Here is a 22,824-nt window from a genome sequence, read left to right as displayed (position 1 = left end):
TATATATATATAAACTACTGCAAAATGATGCTTCTCTGGATTAATTATTTCTAGGTATGTATTTGAATAATATGAAAATGTCTGTTTTATTCTATAAACTACTGATAACATTTCTTCAAATTTCAAATAAAAATATTGTCCTTTAGAGCAGAAAATTAAAATTTTGTAAAATGACAATTGTGACCAAGAGTCATCCACCTGTCCATGACACATAATGATACACAGATTTGTCACAGTCTGAACAGGTCTATACTCACTGTACTCAGGACGAAGGATGACCTTTGCTCAGCTTGTTCTACCACCCATCCTGCTCATGCATAGGTTTGCATTACACACCCTGCAGTTATTCAGCAAACAGACACACAGCACAGACACACCTGCATGACAACACAGAGGCACACTCTCTGATTTTCAGTCAACGTGCATTTTGCTGTCTGGGATAGTTAACGAGATACCCCTATTGCCTCTTTCACATGGCTGCTTTGTTAATCTTAGTGCCTGGATGTTTGTGTCATGCATGATACACTCAAGTAATGACTGCGTGTTTCTAAGGGAATTAAAGGAGTTCTGATAGCAGGGCAAGGCATGCAGAGGCAGGACTCGCTTTAATAATATGTTCATGCAGCATGCAGGCTTTGTATTTTTAGCTTGGTGGTATGCAAAGTTTGAATAGCACAGGCATTATATACAGTATAATGGTGACTTTTCAATGGCACTGAAAGCTAAGTGAGAGGGGTGATGCACATATAGAGGAATATGGAGGATTGTACTAGTCAAGGACAGTATGGTTCTAAGTGCTGGCATACATCAGGGAAAGAATGAATCACAGATATGAAATGCCTTTTTAATGGTTTCGTTCCCAAAGCTACAATAGACAACATGAAATCTACACACTGGATGCCTTACACACATGGTTCAAATTAAAGGGAAAGTTGACCCAAAAATGGCAATTCTGTCATCATTTACTCACCCTCAGGTTGTTCCAAACCTGTACGAGTTTCTGTCTTCTGTTGAACACAAAAGATACTTTGAAGAATGTTGGTAACCAAACAGTTCAAATGGAATGGATAAAAATACTATGGAAGTCAATGGCTACGGTCAACTGTTTGTTCACCAACATTCTTCAAAATATCTTCTTTTGTGTTTTTTTTACCCATTTTTGAGTGAACTATCCCTTTCAATTGAACAAAAGCTAGAGTTCAGAAAAATATTTCATCGTGCCTCTCAGATTAAAAAAAAAGAATATGATGACTATTTTAACAGTTTTGTGATGAACGCTTAATTATGTAAATTACAGGCCATGCTACTTGTTAGTTATACCTGTTCAGTCTCTATATGGGGTCCTTGGCATGAAAAAGTTTCAAGACTTCTGCTGTAGACAGCAATACTCACCAATGCTTGCTTGTACAATGCAGGCCTCAGATTCGGCGCTGCTTCCACTGTATCCTGCAGCGTTCACAGCCTTCACCCTAAACACGCATTTGTCCATAGTGTTCAGCCCGTGGCACACAAACCTGCACACCAAAACACAAGTTATGACCAGTTACATAATAATAGCTTGGTATAAATATCTATATAAACTGCTTTATTGTAATTCATTAGAAAAATATCTGTAGTTTTAATAACAATGCAGTTTTCTATCTCAGGTCACCTGATTGACATACCTAGTGCCTTTGACTGGCTTGTTGTTGCATGGAACCCAAACGCCACTGCCACTGACGCTGACCTCGATGTAATAGCCCACCAGATTCTTAACCTCCTTAGATGCCCCCCAGCACACAACTACAGACGTGTCAGTGTTTCTGATGGGAATAACAGGCCCTGGGACAGAGGGCAGGTCTAAAAACAACAACAACCATAAAAAACATTATATAAAATAAAAGACAAAGAATGGGGTTCATATGATTTCCAGGCAAGCCATACTCACAGTTACATTTACAAGATCATGCCTATCATGAAAAACTTTTTTGTTATTTTGAAACGACTAGACATACACTACTGTTCAAAATGGCAAAGCTGAAATTTTTAGCAGCTATTACTCCTGTCTTCAGTGTCACATGGTCCTTCAGAAATCATTCTAATATGCTGATTTGGTGCTCAAGAAACATTTCTTATTATTATCAATGTTGAAAACAGTTGTGCTGCTTAATATTTTTGTGGAAACGATGATACATGTTTTTCAGGATACTTTGATGAATAGAAATTTTGAGAGAAATAGAAATATCTTTTGTAACATGATAAATGTCTCTACTGTCACTTTTGATCAATTTAATGTGTCCGTGCTGGAATGAAAGTATTAATAAAATATTACTGACCCCAAACTTTTGAATGGTACTTTTCTGAACTGATACTGCTGGTCTCATCCCAAATTCATGCCACGTAGGATTAGAACCCCATTTGAGGCACTTGTCACAGCAGTCTCGAAACATAGTCTCTATCATGCAAATCAGAATATGTGTCACTAACCCGTTTTCTTTTTTTGTGTCAAGTGCTAATACTCACCCAATCTGTCTCCCACAGTAGTCGCCCCAGTTTCTTCTGATGGCTCTCCAACTCCAGCAGAGTTGCAGCTACGGACACGGAAGCTGTAGGATTTGCCCTCAGCAAGGTCGAACAGGGCAAAGCGGGGGGACTTCACTGGCATCCCGGTGTTCACCCGCTGCCATGTATCTGTACCCACCAAGCACTGGGAAAACATTTGATAGTCAAAAAATGGCTCAATTCAAGGTAAAAATCAAATACTTTATATCGTACATTCTGCCTCACCTTCTCCACATAATACATGACACCCTCATGTCCTCTCTGGATGGGTGGCTTCCAGCTCAGTACCACGTAACTCTTAGTAGCCTCAGTGACAGCCAGGTCAGTAGATGGACCAGGAACCACCCCCACTGAAAGAGACAAGAGAAATAATGCTGCAGTGACCTCCACACATTATTTCCCTTCTCTTTTTACATTTTGATTGCCTTTGCCGTCATCTAACACTTAACTTCAAGTCTATCTTTAGTTAATAATTTATTAAAACTGTTAAATGCAAGAAAATCTATTTTATAACATCCATTTAATGCTGCAATGCCTAGATTTACTTGAGGAATTTAAAACAACTGATTTGAATAGTCTGTATTTTATTTAATTAATTCCCACTACTGTTCAAAAGTTTGAGGTCAGTAGGATTTAAAAAAAATAAAATAAAATAAAATAAAAAATAAATTAATACTTTTATTCAAGGACTTATTAAATTGGTCAAAATTGGTGGTAAAGATATTAAAAGTGTTACAAAAGATTTCCATTTAAAATAAATACTGTTCTTTTGAACAAATAATCCTGTTTTTAATAATTCTGAAAAAAAAAAATCAAAGTTTTGACAGAAATATTAAATATTACAACTGTGATAATAATAAGAAATGTTTCTTGAGCACCAAATCAACATATTAGAATGATTTTTCTAAGGATCATGTGACACTGAATACTGGAGTAATGATGCTGAAAATTCAGCCTTGTCATCACAGGAATGAACTGCATTTTTAAATATATTCAAATGGAAAAGTTATTTAAATTTTAAAAAATAATTTAAAATTTTACTGTTTTACTGCATTAATGCAGCTATATAAATGCAGCCTTGTTGAGCATAAGACACTTCTTTTAAAAACGTCATTAAATAAAAAAAATATCTTACAAACCCCAAACTTTTGAACAGTAGTGTACTTAGACAAAATTATGAAAGACTATTATCAAGTTAGTGTATTATTTTACCTGTGGGGTCTTCCTCAGTGAATTTGATCATTCCAGTCCATGGAGCCGAGGGACCAGCTGTGAAAAAAAAAAAAAAAAACATACATATTCTCATAAGCAAAACTGATTGGCTTTGTTCTTCAGTTTTAATTCTTTGTTCTTTAGTCTTTATTCATATATCCTTCACCTCTAAGGCGGGCACGGTCTGATGGATCCATGGCAACTACAGGGTCAGAGGCCCGGGATGGGCGGCTCACACCAGAATTGTTGAGGGCTCGGACCCTAAAGGTGTAGGAGCGGCCCTCAATAAGCCCAGTGACAGGAAAACGGGCATACTTCACTGGAGTGTCATTACACTGGGTCCAATGATGAGTGCCCACCTCCAACCTGTACAGAAATATTTAAATGATAAGCACTGATGTGAGCTCTATGGTCTCATTGCTGATGGAATATGACTCACCTGTCAATAAGGTAGCCAATGATGGAACTGCTGCCCTCCACTGCTGGCTGCTTCCAGGTAACAACCACATAGTCTTTATTAGCGTCATGACAACGCACATCAAGCGGAGCAACAGGAACCCCCTCCTCCTCCACATCAGCATCTGATACACACAAATCAGCTTGATTTGCACCCTGCTGTCACATCTAATTATGGCAAAGTAAGATACACGACAGCGCCTCCGCTCTGTGAACACAGCTAGCTAATTTCAGCTCTCTCTTAACTTAGGAAGTGTTTTAATGATCTCATCATGTAAGCCTCAAGGGTTTATAAGATGATGTCAAAAACAAATACTTTCTAAAACCATTTATTTTGTACCATTCACGAGCCAACAACAAGCCTAAAATCAAATAAAATGGATAAAATTTGATTTGAACAAACGGAGACAGACTAAATCCAGAAGAACTGTGGCAACGTCTCCAAAATGCTTCAAGAAACCTATACCTGCAAAACTACAGTACTGTTAAAAGTTTTAGGCACTTGTGTATAAAAGCTGTAAAATTAGGAAAAATAATGTCATAAACAGATTTTCTTTGTCAATTAACTTCTATTAACTAAATTTAATCAACATTCCGTGCGACCATCCTTTGCGTTTAAAGCAGCTTTTGCCCTGGGTGCACTTGCGCATAGTTTTTCGGGTAGCTTTGCACTGTATAAATAAATAAAACTCTTAAATATTAACATTTTATTTCTGATTTTATATAATTAATTAAAAATGTACACTATGAAATTTTAGACTATGGGGTCAGTACAAGTTTTAATGTTTTTAAAAGAAGTCGCTTATACTCATTTATTTGATGAAAAATACAGTAAAACAATAATATTATGAAATATTATTAAATACAATTATATATTATTTCCTTTTTTTTTTTATTTTCCTTTTTTTTTTTTCCTGTGATAGCAAAGCTGAATTTTCAGCAGTCACTACTTCAGTCTTCAGTGTCACGTGATCCTTCAGAAATCATTATAACATGCTGATTTGTTGCTCAAGAAACATTTCATATTATTATTATTATTATTATTATTATTATTTTTGTGGAAACCAGGATACTTTTTTCAGGATTCTTTGATATATAAAGCACAAAAACAGCATTTATTTGAAATAGGAATCTTTTTAATTGTCTTTAATGTACTTTTGATCAATTTAATGTGACGTTGCTAAATAAACGTATTAATTTCTTTTTAAAAAAAGTTACTGACCCCAAACTTTTAAATGGTAGTGTAACTTGTACTTCACACTGGCTGCCTTTAGTGCCATCAACCAAAGATAGAAGCAGCATTCCCAGAGAGAAACCTAATACATGTGGTAACTCTTAAAGATACAGTGCACACAGCTTGTGCAAGGACAATAAAACATTTCCTTTCAACTTATGAGTACTCGGCACAAGCATACAGACAGGTCTCACCTCTGACAAACACATAGGCAGAGTGGGTGTCGAAGCCTGACTTGGTGTTGACACGCAGAGTGTAGAGACCCTCATCTTCTTTGTTCAGATGCACAAGGGTCAAAATGGCTTGCTCACCACTCCAATGCATGTGCACCCACTTAGAAGGTGTCAAGGCGACACCTGATAAAGAAAAGGGATCATTATAGACTGTAAACTGCACTTTACTTAATAGCTCCTGCATATAAAGAGCACATAGGAGGACAATGGTTAGGAGATGGTGACTTATGCTTCAGTAAATTTGCAAGTAACTTTTTAAAATGCACAGTAAATGCATGGTGCACTTAGCATTCATACTTACCATTTCTGTACCACACTATCTCTGGCTGGTAGCGCTTCACAGTGGGGTAGACAATGACTGTACAGCCCAAACTCATGGTCTCTCCCTCACGGCCAAAAGAAACGTCAAACTTGTCAATGATAGTAGTGTTGAAGGTCACACCATATTCAGGGCTGAAACCATCTGAGCGAATATGAATAGACACAGCTTAAAGGTCAAATGATTTCTATTATGCACATTCAAATGAAAACAAAACTGTTATAAATGAGGTGTAGAATTTATTGTAAAGACCAAAACATTAAATTTGTACTTATATAAACACTTTATTTGAGTACAGATGTGATCATAAAAGAGAATTATATGGTATAGGAAACTTACGGGGCCTTTCAGTCACTTCTTCTCCTTCTTTGAATCCTTTAGAATGAACATGCAAATGAACGTTTTAGTGCATTCTAAGTGAAAAATGTATAATGAAACTGCATAACTGCATGGTGCATTGCAAACAGAACCAACTGCTTCTCTTTAAATATTCTGGTTGACCTTGGTGTACATGATTGATACACCAAACAATATTAAATAATAAAGACCCAGTTAAGATATTTCATAGCATTAGTCTGTGCAGAGGCAGTGGAAAGAATAGCACAAGGCAAACTGAGGTGCTGTAAGAGCCTTAAAATAGAACGACAAGAGGACAGCAGCTGTAAACCAGAGCAGAGTGACTTACACACAAGTATAAGCACAGTTTCTACATTTAGTAGAATATGAGCACAACTTATGCCTGTGCTGCAGATGACCCCTTAATTATGTCCTTCATTAATTAAAAATATATATAATTTTTAAAAATAATTCAGGTTAATAAGATATGTTCAATCCAATCTTCATGATTTGCTTCTTATTTTTTGAAGGCCAGATCTGAGCCATCAATAAACAACAGTTTGATTTTGAGCACATGTAAAACATTATTCAAAAATGATTCAAGATTTGAAATCAATTTTAAAAAAGTTAAATACTCACTTTTAATAATGACAGGGGCAAACGCAGAACTTTCTCCCTTCACGTTAAGTGCAGAGATTCGGTACTCAGCAGTGTCGCTAAAATTACATCTGCAACCCACAAGAATAATTTTAATATAATATACAGTAGTTATATAATATATAATTTTAAGAGAATCAAAAATAACAGTCATGCCTTTAATGTTTATCTTTTCCATGCATCTGATATTACTAAGAAATGAAATCATCCCACGCATTTAGTGCAATATAATAAAGAATCACAAACTAACTTTCGCAAACATTATTAAACAAATAAAAACTTTCTTTACTTCTTGATTTCCAGAGAATGCATGTTGTATTGGCTCTCTGTGAAGTACTTCTCAGGGTGAGACTTAGCATCAATTAAAACATTGTTTTTGTACCTGAAAAGTTATGGAAACAGAACAGAATTAAATTAAACCTGGGTTTAATGATTATTTCTATCCAGTACTGCTGGAATTGAAGTGTTTCTGACCAGGCCACGCGGGGTTTGGGCCATCCAGCCACCGTGCAGTGCAGCGTCACACTCTTCCCCTCCCACACGGTCTGGCCACGTGGTTTCAGAATGAACTCCGGGGGGTGAGTCAAACTGTCTGGATTCATCTTCTTTTGGAATTCTTCTTTCTCATGCATCTTGTGTAAAAAACAACATAAATTAGGACCCTAATATAAAACAATCATACAAATACTGACACTGCTGGTATAGTTAGTCTGACTAACTTCTACAATAAGCCTCAATATACAGTTTCGGGATACAAAAAGTTGCATCAAACTTTTTTAACAGTTAAAGGCACAATGTTTTATATAAGCATCTCGTTAAACATTTTAGGTCAAACCTTCCTGCTCAGAGCCAGGCGCTCAGCAGACTCTCTCAAACTGGTCTCTCTGGACTTCTTCACAGTTCTCATCTTGAAGTCGGTCTCCCTGGAGAACAGGTTCCTCATGACGACATACCCCATACCCTCCTCCTTCACCTCCTCCTGAGTCTCCATCAGATCCTGGGTAGCCAAATGACTAATGGAAAAGATTAAGTTAATGAGCAGCCTGACCCAATACTGACTAATACTGTTTGACATATGAGATCCATGTTAGTCTAGACGTACAGTTTTTAATTAGTCAGCAAAGGGACGTAGGATCATCTCCTGTCTTAACTTAAAAAAAGGTCTAACGAGTTTCATAGACATGAAGGATAGACGATGCCAGAATTTTCAGTCAGGTTTAATATAGTCAACTGAAACTAAAAAATTACAAAAAAACAAAACAAAACACAAAATTATTCAAACTTGCAAACCATGCAATCACCTGCTTCTGAAGACTGGCACGACGTATCCAATGATCTCGTCTTCTTTGTCCACAGCCAGGTACGAGCACTTTTCTTTCTTAGAAAGAGTGCTCAGTTTCTTCTCCTTCTTTGAGATCTTGTGCCTAAATGACAGTGAACATCAACAACACCAATAAACACACAGTTGGATTATATGGCAAAATGCATCAAAGATTTTGTATATGGCTGAAAACACTATCTTCCATTATTCCATTATAAAATGTCAGTTGCATTTATTTCTTTCCTTAAATCCTCCTAACGCTAATGGAACAAAAGATTCAATATTTCAGCAGGGTTAATGGAATAGGATGGAATAGAGTCACTTGAAAGTCAGTCTTAGTATGTTAGTGGAAAGTAAATATTAGCAGAGACATCCACTATATTAAGCATTTATTAAAAAATAAATGAAAAGGCCTGAAATAAGCAGCACTTTAGAAAAAGCAATTAAATCAATATACACTACTCCAGAATATTGTTACTGTGTGTGCGCACATCATCCTTGTTACAATGTTCCTCATTAGCACACCAAAAAATATTCAAAAAAGTAATACTATATTACATTTTTTTTTTTCTTTTATTGCACATTTTGTTAATTGCGATCAAGAAAGATCATAACCAGGTTCATAACCAACCAAACATTACTTGAAATGTCATGTCAGCCGGAGATAAACCATTTAGTATGCATATGATCCTGACAGTCACTCATAACTGCCACTGGCATTATGGGCTTTGGACTGATTTACAGACGAAACATAGAGCTCTGTCTGCTATTTGAGAGGCTGATCCTTTTATCTCTTACACTGTTACAAAATATTTTAGGATTACAGCAGCTTCCAATCCATCTGTGGATTGTTTCATAAGTAATACAATAATACAAAGTGCATATTTTGCTATTTGTTCTCTTGAACAACTATAGGCTAAACAGTACACGGGTAAATGGTAAGATTATAACAGTTAATTAATGCCAAAAATATTTAAATACTTTCAGAACCGTTCAAAATTGCTGTCAGGAACCTATTTTACAACTATAAAAAATTAAATGAACTATATAAGTGTTTGGTTTGCCATATTCAAAGCATACATGTGGCAATTTCTGCACAAATAACAACCATCAGAAACACTAATAAATTGTCATGACTGGCAAATAACATGACTTCTTTTTTTCCCGAGATTTCTGAGAGCTCAAATACTGTTCTACCTTAAAGGGATAGTTCACCTAAAAATGAAAATTCTGTCATTAATTCCTCACCCTCATGTCGTTCCAAACCCGTAAGACCTTCGTTCATCTTCAGAACACAAATTAAAGGTACAGTAGGAGATCTTGGAAAATGCTAACTTTAGCCTGATAGCACTGAAAGCGAATGTCCCACCCTCCCTGCAATTGCCATCCAAAGCCACGCCCCCTGAACACATTTATGCTCACAGACCAGAACAGAGACAACATTACTACAATAGCCTACATCAGCGGTTCCCAATTCCAGCCCATGTTCCGAAGTGAAGTAAACTTCAACGGATTTCCCCTGCTCAGGGAGGAGGGAGCAACGAACACGGTGTAGAGATCATATGGATCGGAACACAGTTCATGCACGTAGCTCACTTCTAATGAGCTGGTTATCTGAATCGCGAGGACTGGAACTGGGAACCACTGGGCTACATCATGTGTCATTCACCGGTGAGAAAACTTTAAAAGTACTACAATACCAGGAAGGAAGATCGGGTTGTTGATGTTTGTCTGCCATTCGCGCTCTGTCTGCACAGCGTGCGTGAACGCGCTGATGACGTATCCTGTCTGCACGAACCGGGTGCGCAGAGGTATGCAGATACATACGTTGACAGGCAGGTAGGAAAGTCAATTAAAGCGTTTTGATTGGACGAACATTTCTTGGTCCTACTCCTTCCACAGAATATATAAATACAGATAAATACATTTAGACCACTTAACTTAATGATTGCTATGAGGATGTGAAGAGACTTTCAACCATTAAAGGTGCAGTAGGAGATCTTGGAAAATGCTAACTTTAGCCTGATAGCACTGAAAGCGAATGTCCCACCCTCCCTGCAATTGCCATCCAAAGCCACGCCCCCTGAACACATTTATGCTCACAGACCAGAACAGAGACAACATTACTACAATAGCCTACATCAGCGGTTCCCAATTCCAGCCCATGTTCCGAAGTGAAGTAAACTTCAACGGATTTCCCCTGCTCAGGGAGGAGGGAGCAACGAACACGGTGTAGAGATCATATGGATCGGAACACAGTTCATGCACGTAGCTCACTTCTAATGAGCTGGTTATCTGAATCGCGAGGACTGGAATTGGGAACCGCTGGGCTACATCATGTGTCATTCACCGGTGAGAAAACTTTAAAAGTACTACAATACCAGGAAGGAAGATCGGGTTGTTGATGTTTGTCTGCCATTCGCGCTCTGTCTGCACAGCGTGCGTGAACGCGCTGATGACGTATCCTGTCTGCACGAACCGGGTGCGCAGAGGTATGCAGATACATACGTTGACAGGCAGGTAGGAAAGTCAATTAAAGCGTTTTGATTGGACGAACATTTCTTGGTCCTACTCCTTCCACAGAATATATAAATACAGATAAATACATTTAGACCACTTAACTTAATGATTGCTATGAGGATGTGAAGAGACTTTCAACCAGCATAACAAAAAATGTTTCTGAAGACAATCACCTATTGCATCTTTAAGACATTTTTGTTGAAATCCAAGAGCTTTCTAACATTGTTAAAGTAGTTCATATGACATCAGTGGTTCAACCGTAATGCTACGTGAAGCTACGAAAATACTTTTTGTGCGCAAAGAAAACAAAAATAATGACTTTATTCGACAATTTTTTCGTCTTGAACACGCGGTCACGATAGTACCACAACGCATGCGTGTGGTGCTGCTGACACAGACGCCGGCATTCTGATGTTCTGACTATTTTAACAATGTCCTTACTTTGTGGGCCTTGAACATTTAAGTTTATTTGCTGTATATGCAGGGTCAGAAAGCTCTCGGATTTCATCAAAAATATCTTAATTTGTGTTCCAAAGATGAACGAAGGTCTTAGGAACAGCATGAGGGTGAGTAATTAATGATAGAATTTTAATTTTTGGGTGAACTAACCCTTTAAACAGATAGCTCAACAAAAATAAAATAGTTTCATCATTTAGCATTATGTGGAACACAAAAGAAGAAGACATTTTGAAGATGGTTGGGAACCAAACTTGGTTGGGAAAATCATGCAGGCTTGTAACGAAACAAGGGTGAGTAAATGATGACAGAATTTTCATTTTTGCATGAATTATCCCATTAAGCCACCTCAAGCAGCAAAGTGATGTACAGTTCATGTACAGTTGCTCAACTACTGTGATTTCAAGTTTCAGTGACCATAAATAATCTCTAAGACCATTAATAACTTTGGCTCACTCCCACAGAGGCTCAAATTCTTCCAGCCGCAGGGTCATGGCATCATGGAATCCTCAACAGCACATATGTTCCTCTATAGCAAAAGTTTCTGACCTATATATTTATAAACATGGTTCCAATGACTATGAGCATCAAGAAAGCACAACAGCCACAGCACACTCAACTGGCTTTTTTTTTTTTTAAGTATTTGTTTCCATGCATGTTCTCCATGAGGATTTTAAAAAAAAATTCAATAAAAAGTCATAAGCTATGAACCAAAACAACTAGCGAAGAGATAAATCACAATATTACAAAATATTTATAGTGTAAACAAAGTGAGAATCAGTCAGACACAGCAACATTTGCTCAACCAATGAAATGAGTGTGAGGCAGTGCATCTGTTTGTACAATAGGATACAGATCTAAACAATATATAAGCAGCTTGAGAGTGTTGTAGGGAAAATCTGCTTTGTGTCATGGGAGTGGGCGGTCGCTGCTGAGCACTTTAGAAGCAATATTCATTCCCATGGCAACAGCAACTTCTCTGATTGGTGAAGTGATGCTTAAGTTAAGTTATTCAACAGGAATTTGGCTTAAAAACCTTAAAAACTAAACGTAAATTATGCTGACATAAGGCTTCTACAAAAGCATATATCATTGTTTTAAATGTTTATACATTTGTCTATAGAGAAAATTACATATTTTGCTTGTTTTTTTACTCAAAACTATCCAACTATAACATATGAAAATACATATCTCTGCATATACCATAGAAAAACAAAGTCTTTTTGTAGATGACTTGATTTTAGAATCTATGTTGTCAGTGGTCATAGTTATTGTTTTGTTATTGCAATAAGCTCTGATGTAATTTGCGGTCATCACAAAATGAAACAGATAATGAAAGAAAATGCATCAGCGTTCTTTGTTCTTTGTAACATTAGTGAAACAGAAAGGCTTGTAATTTCCAACACAAAAACGACACAGATTTTTAGAGGTACTTTGCTGGTTCGTTTTAAAGCAAGCAAACATCATAAGGTTATAATGAAAGGGTTATGATGTAGGCACTTCATATGATGCACACATTTTCAAGTAAGCAGCATGGAATGTGTTATAAAAGCACTGGTATAAAAAGCAGCACTTGTGAGTGGGTTGTGAAACAGAAAGGCTTGTAATTTCCAACACAAAAACGACACAGATTTTTAGAGGTACTTTGCTGGTTCGTTTTAAAGCAAGCAAACATCATAAGGTTATAATGAAAGGGTTATGATGTAGGCACTTCATATGATGCACACATTTTCAAGTAAGCAGCATGGAATGTGTTATAAAAGCACTGGTATCTAAAAAGCAGTGCTTGTGGGGGGGGGTGGGGGTTGCTCTACAGGGGCCATTCTTCAGGGCAGCATGAGCACAGGGAGAATGTCTCCTATCTCCTCTTACCCATGGCTGCTGCTGCTCACATAAGCAGCATAAGACTGGCGGCTAACAGATGATAGGGAGCCTTGGTGATAGCTGCTCTCATAGCGCGTCTCAAGGTCCCGTTGCTGCTGTTCCTTTTGTAGTTTTAAGGATTCTGACATCCTGAGGTGCTTTTTAGATCGGCCCAAGGACCCTTTCTCTCTCTGCTTGCAGTCTCAAGTACAATTCCCAATGAATGTTAATTCAAATGCACAAAAAACAACACCTGACTCCAAACACAATTTTAATCATGAATATACACTGTCAGAAAAAAAAAGTGCAAAAACTTGACGGCCTTAGGTGGTATAGCAGCTTGTCACTGGGGCAGTAACCTTAAAGGGACATCTTTGTACCTTAGTGTAGTAATATGTACCCTTAAGTTACTACTCTGAATCTTTAGTGGTAAATAAGGTACACTGATGTTCCTTTAAGGGTACTGCCCCAGTCAAAAGCTGTACACCTAAATACATACTTTGTATGCACATTTTTTTCTGAGAGTGTAAAGTCCACTATTATTTTTCAGAAACACTGTATGGGCCAACACACATATCCAAGACATTTGTCTATGTATCTTTGTTTACAGTTCCAAAAATAGTAGCAGACACATTCTTGTTCAAATTAAAATGACATAAATAATTAAATCGACTTTATATCAAAATAGCAAAAATTAAATAGTCCTACAAAAACGTTCCTAGTATTCAAAGTATAATGTCAGACACCATACAATTATAGAGCAACTAGTTTTATCTGTTGTGATGGTAACTAATTCATAAATTTAGATTAAGCTGTTACAGACAATTGGATGACTTTAACACATTAGCCTACTTCCTATATTTGGGCAGGCCTAGCGTCAATTAGAAATACAAAGTCACTTACCAAGTCAAAGTTGCTTTTGCAAAAAGAAGAAGGGGCAAACTTCAAAAAAAATGAGAAGCCAGTGAAAATCCAGTCACAGCGGCGGGTATGGGGCAGCCGACAGTACGGGACTTCACTGAACAAAAATAATGCTGCCACTCTGCAGATTGCAGCGTCAAGCCACGACCTTGTATGGCCACTAGGTCTGTTAAATATAGACCCTGACTAGGGGGCAGGCAGTTTCAACATGTTAACTCTGGGAACGCGCGTAATTCAATAGGCTATATAAACACAGTTAGACAACGAAAGCAACGTAACAATATTTTATTAAAGGAATATCACGAGACTGCTGTTAGGCCTCGCGTCGCAACAGAAGTGATTCAGTGTGATATTGTTTTTTATCTTAAACATTTCATCAACAATATGTTAATTTGCGGTTTTACCACAGTATCATATTTTCCCGGCAAACGAAAGTCCCAAAAGAATCCTCACAGATTGAGTTAAAATTAATGGGGAGACACTAACTCTTGTATAATTTATAACAGCTATATTGATATCTGAGATATAAATGGTATTGATTATGATACGTTTACAAACTGTTTGCTGTCCCTTTCAGTGTTTTGTACTTGAACGCTCTGCTGTCCTATTTAAATCATACATGAATATTTTGTTATTTAACACAAATATTATATTAGCCTACTATAAAAACTATTTTTAGAAACCTGTCTTTTTAAATTATACAACAAAAATATTTTCAAATGAGTTTTATGTAATAAAAGATCCATTATTTTAATGACATTGATTGATACCAGCTTAAATTGTAATTTAACTAAATTAACTTAAAGTATAATTAAACTGACCTTAGCGCATATATTGAAACCATAATACAATAAACACACCCGTTACCTTACTGTAACAATTCACTCATTTTAGCAGCCATTCTGGCATTCTTCCTAATTTTGATAATTTGATCCTACCCCTGCAGGATAAGGCATGGGCTATTCCAGTCGGTGATGTAATGATCTGTCGACGGGACTTTCCCATTGCACTAATCTACAGAGGGGTGCTGTGGGTCTTCAGTAACCAGCGTGGCAGCCGTTGTTTAGGTGTCCTGCCTTTTTTTTTTACCGGGATAGGTATGTGGAATTTTACTAGATTTACTGCATCAGTATCTCAAATCTAGATGGAGATATTTTTATAAGCTTTATATGACGTTAAAGTTTTAGAGGTTTTATTACAAACGACAGACTGAAGTCAAACAGCTCCGTTGCTAGCTAGCTTATTTGTAATTATGTGTTATGCTGCTTCCTGTCAGCACAACAAGCTTTGTTATTGACCATTAGTGCTCTTAATAAAGACACTATATTTGAATGTGGACGGAGGAACTAAAATAATCTATCAAAATAAACATAACGTCAGCTATAAAGAATTTAAGTAACGTTACTCAGTTGTTGACAGTTAGCTAGTGGGCTGCTCAGCTAATGTTAAGGCAGTTAGCAAAACAAACTCATAACCACAGTTTTATATACACAATAGTTTGTTTGTCTTAAAAGTAAGTTGTTTAAAATAAACCAAATGTCATTGTGGTTTATATTGACATGGTTGCTGAATGACTATTCGTCATTCTTTTTTAATAGCTCATGTATTCGTATAATGTTTGCTGAATGTTTTTCACTAATGTACAAGCAATCTGTCTCTTCTATTTCAGTTTTAATATCACAGAATTGTCAAAATGTCGAGCAAAAGGGCTAAGGGAAAAACCACCAAAAAGCGCCCCCAGCGGGCCACGTCAAACGTGTTTGCCATGTTCGACCAGTCCCAGATCCAGGAATTCAAAGAAGCCTTCAACATGATCGATCAGAACCGTGATGGCTTCATTGATAAGGAGGATCTGCATGATATGTTGGCTTCATTAGGTAATTACAAAATAGAGTTGGCAAGGCAGAAAGGTTTAATCTTTTATCATTGACCTTGGCCCTTAATGACCCAGCTTCCTTCTAATGGACTTCACCTTTTTTCACATAAATACTATTAAAAATATTAGCATAAACTGAGCTCTAAATAAAACTCAGTTTTTGCCAATATTATATTTTGAATAGTATTTATAGAGTTCTGGAAAGTTAAAGAGAAATCTTAATCCGGTATAAACTTTATCTTTAGAAAATCAATATATTGCAAGTCATTTATATATATATATATATATATATATATATGAGTTTTATGGCATTCCTTTCATATGAGTTTCTTATTTCTGCTGAACACAAAAGAATATGTTTTGAACGGTTTATTTTTTTTCCCACATACTATGAAATTCAAAGGCTACTGTCTGATGATTTAGTGCTGTCAAACGATTAATCGCATCCAAAATAAAAGTATTTGTTTACATAATATATGTGTGCGTACTGTGTATATTATGTATATATAAATACACATGCATGTATATAAATATTTACATGCATATATGTATATTCATATAATTTATAAATATATTTAACATAAACATAACACATTTTTCTTAAATATATACATGCATGTGTGTGTATTTGTGTATATACATAAATATACACAGTACACTATGTAAACAAAAACGTTTATTTTTAATGCGATTAATCGTTTGACAGCACTAAAATGTTTAGTTACCAACATTCTTCAAAATATCATCTTTTGTGCTCAGCAGAAGAAACTGATACAGGTTTGGAATTTTCATTTTTGGGTGAACTGTCTCTTTAAAAGCTACATTTAATCAAATACAAACTGCTTTTGACTGACAACATTTTATTTCATTGTTAGGTAAGAACCCCACAGATGAATACCTCGAGGCGATGATGAATGAAGCCCCTGGTCCCATTAACTTCACCATGTTCCTCACAATGTTTGGAGAGAAGCTTAATGGCACAGATCCTGAGGATGTTATCAAAAACGCATTTGCTTGTTTTGATGAGGAGGGGACGGGTAAGCATGAACAAACCACTGAAATAAAATAGCAAGTAACCCTGGTGATCTGTATTAGTCTGAAGTCCAAAATTAGAGGAATATATGCTGTTTTTGATAAACATTTGTTCAGTTATTAATAATCAGGTTGCCTCATTTGTCCTAGGTTTTATTCAGGAGGACTACCTGAGGGAGCTCTTGACCACTATGGGAGACAGGTTCACAGACGAAGAAGTAGACGAGCTGTTTAGAGAGGCCCCTATTGACAAGAAAGGAAACTTCAACTACGTAGAATTCACACGCATCCTGAAACACGGTGCTAAAGATAAGGATGATTAGGACAAGGTCAAACACTACTGAAAACTACACTGTAACACTACAACATGTTTAATTGTCTTCTTTTCCCCACATTCATGGGCTAGTGCAAAGGGATACATTCATCAGCAAGGCAAAATCATTTGACTCTACTGGACCTTCTCTTAAACAGTCTAAGGAGACTTGTACATAACTATGAAATAAATAGACATGTAATCTGTGGTAAACCTCAAAGTGAATGAATGCTGTTCTGGTATGTAAATGTTGAGAAATAAATTCCGGAATTATTCAATGTAGTCTGGAGTTGCTGGATATTTACACTTTGCAATAAACCATTTGAAATAAGTCAAGTCAACAAATTTTCATTACAGAACTAGGGACATTTTATGAAGAAAAAAAAAAGTCAGTTTAAAGTTTCTTCCAACATTTTTTACCATAAAAAAAAAAACAGGATTTTAGCATTTTAATAAATAATATCATTAAAACCTAGTAGATACAGGATTTTACAGAACAGGACAAATTGCCAAAGATTTACCGAGATGACACAAAAGTTGTCTTCAAATGTTTAATTTCTCTCAATAACTTCACAACAGCATTTGAGACCGAAATTGATGGGGAAAACCACCAGAGGTTTGAAGCACCCTGAGATTTAATCATAATAAAAACAAAACAAGGACTATCAATTCTGAAATCTTTTGCTTCGCACAAGTTCACTCATTTCATACATATAACTTTTTCTATCCAAAAGTTTTACTGCGCAAAACTGATTTATTGTATTAGATCATTTATTTATGTTAGAGCCTTTACAAGGATATTCTTCCAGCACCGTTTTTTTCTCTTTGATCGAAATAAGACTATAAATCCAACATCTGTCAGGCTAGATAACAAAGTTTAAAGAGAGAACATTGTGGTCCAGATGGTCAAATCTCAAACCTAGCCATAAGTATTTCCAAAAATTAGCATGAAAAATCTAAACTCATAAGAAAACGATTTCAAAATGTTTCGAATGCTGCCTGTTGTTCTCTGCATGACAGGTGCATGTGTAGGTTGTGGGGTGTAGGTGAACTGCAGGACCACCTCCAGTGCCAAAGCTCTCAGTGAGGTTCTTCATTTGCAGCACCAGTAACTACTGATGTCAGGAGTCTTACTTCATGATCATTCTGCTAAGGCTAAGTTTTTTGTCTGAATCTTAGCCAAGTGATCTGATATTCCAGCTTCAATTTTGTCACACTGAGCCAAGAACCCCTGAGCATGAGGAAAATAAAGAAAACAATATTTAACATATGAAATCAAATAATGGTCATGGGTATGTTAAAGTCTAAGGTGCTTAATTAAAACCCAATATTAAAGGAATAGTTCACCCATTAATATTTACATCCAATAACATAAATGGGTTTGATTCTTCATCGGAACAGTTTTGGGTAAATTTAGCATTACATCACCTGCTCACCAATGGATCTTCTGCAGTGAATGGGTGCCGTCAGAATGAGAGTCCAAACAGCTAATAAAAACATCACAATCATTCACACAACTCCAGTCCCATCAATTAGCATTTTGTGATGTTTTCAACTTCAAACCGTTGCTTTCTGCTAACATTCTCCAGTGAAAAATTCATCTAGTCTTAATCAGAAGAAAAATATGCACAGATCAAGCATTGCTTACAAGTGAAAACAGTCCAAAACAAATATGTTGGTTGATTTTGATGTGAGAAGACAACAGGGGATGGACTTTTTCACTGGATGGATTATGGACTGGTATTTTGGCCAGTGACAGTTGAAAGTTAAAACATCTTAATAATTGATTTGTTTCTTACAAACATGCACCTTTTCACTTCACAAGATGTTAATTGATGGACTGGAGTCATGTGGATTGCTTGTGGATTATTGTGATGTTTTTATCAGCTGTTTGGACTCTCATTCAATCCAGATGATCTATTGCAAGTGAACAAACTCATCTCCATCTCAGATGGCCTTAGGGTCAGCAAATTAACATTTTTGTGTTAACTATTCCTTTAATAAGTCATAATGGTACCTGAACAGTTTTCGCAAGTCCTTTTTTCTTCATCCTGCAATCACTAAAACTCTCTGGCAAGCTCTGAAAGTAATCAATATAAAGAGGCACAAATAAGCTTTACTGAGCAATGGAAGCAGCAAAATATTTTCTTCCTTGTTGTGTCGTACATCCGAGTGTAAAAATGCATTTATAAAATAGGTAAGGTGAATTTTCATTTCATGCCTACTTTAAGAAACAATATAACAACAACGAAAAACAATTACCATTCCATCTATTTCCTCTAGGATTTTCATGAACTGCTCAGAGGCAACTTTCACCCTGTGGTCCAGTTTGTTAAGAGCCTCGGCTTGCAATTCTTTTGCAAGAAAACCCTGTAAATAATCCATTAAATTATGAAATTACCATATTGCCAAATACATAAGTACAGTGTTCAAGAAGAGGAATAAAGAGATTTTTATCCATGTTACACATACATTCTTCAGTCCTGTGAGTTCACCATCCACCTTCTCAAGCTTCTTGGCGGTTTGTTCCACTGACTTTTCAATGTCTTTGAGCTTTTTAAGTTCAGCTTCCTCCTCCGGGCTGTTCTGTAAAAATAAAGCAGCTTGTCAGACTCAGAAATAATTACAGTTCTATCTGTATGAATTAATGAACGGCACATTTTACCCTCTTTCCAATCATCATCAGTTTACAACCCTGCTTTATTCCAAAGCTGGACAGAGGCTCCTCCATCTCCTTCAGTGATTTCCCTACAACCAGAACAACATAATGTTACGATTCTAGCGATCCAGATATTCTTGCAATCAACAATACAATGTTACTGTTGCACTGGCACAGACAACGATGCTTTTATTTCAAACACTGCATCATTCTGTTGAGTTCAACTAATGATAATTTCTGTAGTTTATACCGAAAACACAGGTGGCCATTTACAGTTGAGTAAATATAACGCATGAAGCACATGAAGAGTGTATACTGTGTTACCTTTAAATATGACTTTCTGGGATGGTACTGGTACTCCTGTGGCTTCTGTCAGCGCTTCACACAAATCCTTTAACAGTGGTTCATGTCCATCCTGTGCTGTTAAGGTGATGTTGTGTTTGGTTGAGCCTGAGACAAGAAGACATGTTCAATACTCAAAATGATTCAGAGAGCTAACTGGCACCGTTATCTGCAAATCCAGCATTGACATTTACACATTAACTAACCGTAATTAGATTACAATTAACCTGGAAACTCAAAATATACATTCTTAGCCTCAGAATGTAACTAATATTGGAATAAACGTCTGTGGGTTAGAGGGATGTTCAAATACTGGTAGCTAGCTTCAACACTGTCGTGCCGTATAAAGCCTAAATAAAAATATCGACTGCATTTATTTTCGATTCATCTTAATGTTTTAAAATATAAAAAGGTAGTCAGTTATCTTTACCATAAGCAACTGTCACTGCCATTGTGTTCTCCGCCATATCAGATTCAGCACACTATTAGCTAACGCTTCACAACTTCAGTGTATGCACATGGAACCGGAAGTGACGTGTGTGTGTGTGTGTGTGTACGTACGTCACGCCCCTTTGCTGCACCTCATCCATCTGTCCTTCTGTATGAACAAGATACAATTAATTCTAAAAGTAACATTTTTTTTTTACACAATTATTTTACTTGGAAAATATCATATTCATGTAAAGAAATGGACTAAATCTAAGCCAAATTGTGAACATTTTATAAAAGAAATTAAACAATATGGTACTACTTTGCATATTAGAAACAGAAAAGCTAAAAAGACCTATGAAGCACTCTTGTCACTTTAATTTGGTTAATTAAATGTTTTATTTATTTATTTATTTTTACCCATGTACATGCACTTGTTTTTTTCTCTGTATACCGTATACCCTTTTTCAATTTTTTCTATTACTGTTGCAAGATGTATGTTTGTATTAATATGTACATAATTGCATAATAAAAAAAATCTGTCCTTCTGTATCATAGTATTTACAAAGAATAATTCGAAAGGATAAAAAAAAACAATATTAAATAGAAAACTGGGGTGAGTGAATTTTTTTTTTTTTTGAGAATGTAATTTTAGAGCAATTATTATTCATTTAATTAGGAAAATACCATATACGCAGGAAAAAGTGGGCTTTTTGCAAATAAGACTACACAAACGTTTTGATCAAAGTAAATGCAAAAAAAAAACGCTGAAAATGTAATGTTTTTTTTATGTTGTAAATGTGACTGTGTAATACCGCTTGTTCAATCTGTCTTTCTTCTGAAATGTGTTATTGCTGCATGAATAGCCTAATGGCTCCACAAAAATGCTCCGCTGTTTTCAAATACCACCATTTATTGCATCTCTTACAGACTCCAGTGATGCATTTCACGTTTCAGAATATTTCAGATCTTGATGTATAACCAATAATAAAGTTTGTTATCAAGAAAACCAGTTCATTTTAATAATCCAAGCAATATTTGGACTAGTTGATGGCTGCTCCACGCAGGTTCTTCATTCATGCTACTCAGAACTATGGACTTGAAATACTTGATCAGTGTCAACAATTCTGTCAACATTTCAACAAGCTTCAGAGTCCAGCGTGAAGCAAGACACACTCCATCTTAACAAGAGCATAGACAATAATATTAATTGGCAAATGTAAAATTAATATTAAGAATAAGAGTTTATATGTGTCTATATGTAATTAACACAATTAATAAGTTAATATGTAATGAGATGTTTTAATGTAATTATTCTGGAGAAAAAAAAAAATCTCCATGCTCTAAAAATACATTTCTTCAATAACTCGACTTTCCCCAAACTGTTTGTATCTCATATCATCCAGAATTATTTTTGTTTGGACATGCATTACTATAAACGTATGTTCAGATATAATGGAAAGTAGGTGATCCAAATTTTGATTAATAAAGGGATATGCCAGGAGTTTTACTTGGATATCTAAAAACTGTAATCTCGTCTGAATTTACTGGGTTATGAAAATCAGGCGAACATGTTTACATGACCAAATTCTAAATAAACCTGGAAAAATCACACTTCATGTGATCATGTTAAACATTAAACTGAAGTTACAATGCTATGTGCTAGACTGGGCAATGAATACAACACAACATGTTCAATACCATCAGCACAAGAAAAACTTCCTCCACCAGCTGTAAACAAAACACTGATCAGAGAACAGATTCTTATGTGGCAGGGATCTGTGGTAGACCAAACTCATCCACCAGAACGCCATCCTGAGAGACACAAATATGCACTGAGTAAATCACAGACAAATAATGACGAATGATAATGAATATGAAGGTTTTGTCATTGAAAGTTTTATCAATGTAATCTGTACCTTATTGGTTTTAGTGTCGCTGGGCATTCCTTCAGGAATGGAGGGTACAGACGAGGCTTCATCTAAGTAAGAGCTGTCATCATCCAGCAGTAACTCATCTCCCAGAGCATCCAGTTCTGCAGCAGAGGAAAAAAAGTGAAGCTCTAAGCTCCATACACACACACACACACACACACACACACACA

At 36.2% G+C, this 22,824-nt stretch overlaps 4 protein-coding genes across 5 annotated transcripts in view; 1 reads left to right on the top strand and 3 right to left on the bottom strand.

Annotated features, from left to right (window-relative positions):
- The window catches only part of LOC107686045 (M-protein, striated muscle-like), a 23,844-nt gene extending 9,623 nt beyond the window's left edge, over nt 1–14,221 (bottom strand). For both annotated transcript variants that reach the window (XM_016482868.1, XM_016482869.1), the window contains exons 1-17: nt 14,052–14,221; nt 13,158–13,350; nt 8,290–8,412; nt 7,824–8,001; nt 7,463–7,620; nt 7,278–7,370; nt 6,971–7,059; nt 6,335–6,370; nt 5,978–6,139; nt 5,638–5,799; nt 4,193–4,334; nt 3,920–4,119; nt 3,754–3,810; nt 2,767–2,891; nt 2,503–2,686; nt 1,665–1,839; nt 1,393–1,514 (exon numbers count right to left, since the gene is read on the bottom strand). In XM_016482868.1, coding sequence (XP_016338354.1) covers nt 1,393–1,514; nt 1,665–1,839; nt 2,503–2,686; nt 2,767–2,891; nt 3,754–3,810; nt 3,920–4,119; nt 4,193–4,334; nt 5,638–5,799; nt 5,978–6,139; nt 6,335–6,370; nt 6,971–7,059; nt 7,278–7,370; nt 7,463–7,620; nt 7,824–8,001; nt 8,290–8,412; nt 13,158–13,297 — 2,146 coding nt within the window. In that variant the 5' untranslated portion in view covers nt 13,298–13,350; nt 14,052–14,221. The remainder of the gene's footprint in view (nt 1–1,392; nt 1,515–1,664; nt 1,840–2,502; nt 2,687–2,766; nt 2,892–3,753; nt 3,811–3,919; nt 4,120–4,192; nt 4,335–5,637; nt 5,800–5,977; nt 6,140–6,334; nt 6,371–6,970; nt 7,060–7,277; nt 7,371–7,462; nt 7,621–7,823; nt 8,002–8,289; nt 8,413–13,157; nt 13,351–14,051) is intronic.
- An 843-nt stretch (nt 14,222–15,064) lies between these two features.
- LOC107686044 (myosin regulatory light chain 2, smooth muscle minor isoform) lies at nt 15,065–17,611 on the top strand. The gene is made up of 4 exons (XM_016482867.1): nt 15,065–15,166; nt 15,739–15,946; nt 16,821–16,982; nt 17,128–17,611. The coding sequence occupies exons 2-4, from the start codon at nt 15,763–15,765 to the stop codon at nt 17,298–17,300; spliced, it is 519 nt and encodes a 172-aa protein (XP_016338353.1). The 5' UTR covers nt 15,065–15,166; nt 15,739–15,762; the 3' UTR covers nt 17,301–17,611.
- Nucleotides 17,612–17,827: 216 nt separating this feature from the next.
- Nucleotides 17,828–20,850, bottom strand: bag1 (BCL2 associated athanogene 1). Its single transcript, XM_016482925.1, has 7 exons — nt 20,722–20,850; nt 20,274–20,399; nt 19,956–20,038; nt 19,763–19,876; nt 19,553–19,660; nt 19,308–19,370; nt 17,828–18,521 (listed from the first exon to the last, which is right to left on the bottom strand). Exons 1-7 carry the CDS (start codon nt 20,756–20,758, stop codon nt 18,432–18,434), a joined length of 621 nt encoding a protein of 206 aa, XP_016338411.1. The 5' UTR covers nt 20,759–20,850; the 3' UTR covers nt 17,828–18,431.
- Nucleotides 20,851–21,474: 624 nt separating this feature from the next.
- Nucleotides 21,475–22,824, bottom strand: part of LOC107686086 (charged multivesicular body protein 5-like) — a 5,113-nt gene continuing 3,763 nt past the window's right edge. The window contains exon 8 of the mRNA XM_016482924.1: nt 21,475–22,535. Coding sequence (XP_016338410.1) covers nt 22,485–22,535 — 51 coding nt within the window. The 3' untranslated portion in view covers nt 21,475–22,484. The remainder of the gene's footprint in view (nt 22,536–22,824) is intronic.

Source organism: Sinocyclocheilus anshuiensis, unplaced genomic scaffold (assembly GCF_001515605.1).
Source record: "Sinocyclocheilus anshuiensis isolate Anshui unplaced genomic scaffold, SAMN03320099.WGS_v1.1 scaffold930, whole genome shotgun sequence".
Taxonomy (NCBI): domain Eukaryota; kingdom Metazoa; phylum Chordata; class Actinopteri; order Cypriniformes; family Cyprinidae; genus Sinocyclocheilus; species Sinocyclocheilus anshuiensis.
Note: the sequence above shows the minus strand (reverse complement) of the source record. Positions and strands in the feature narration are given on the sequence as shown.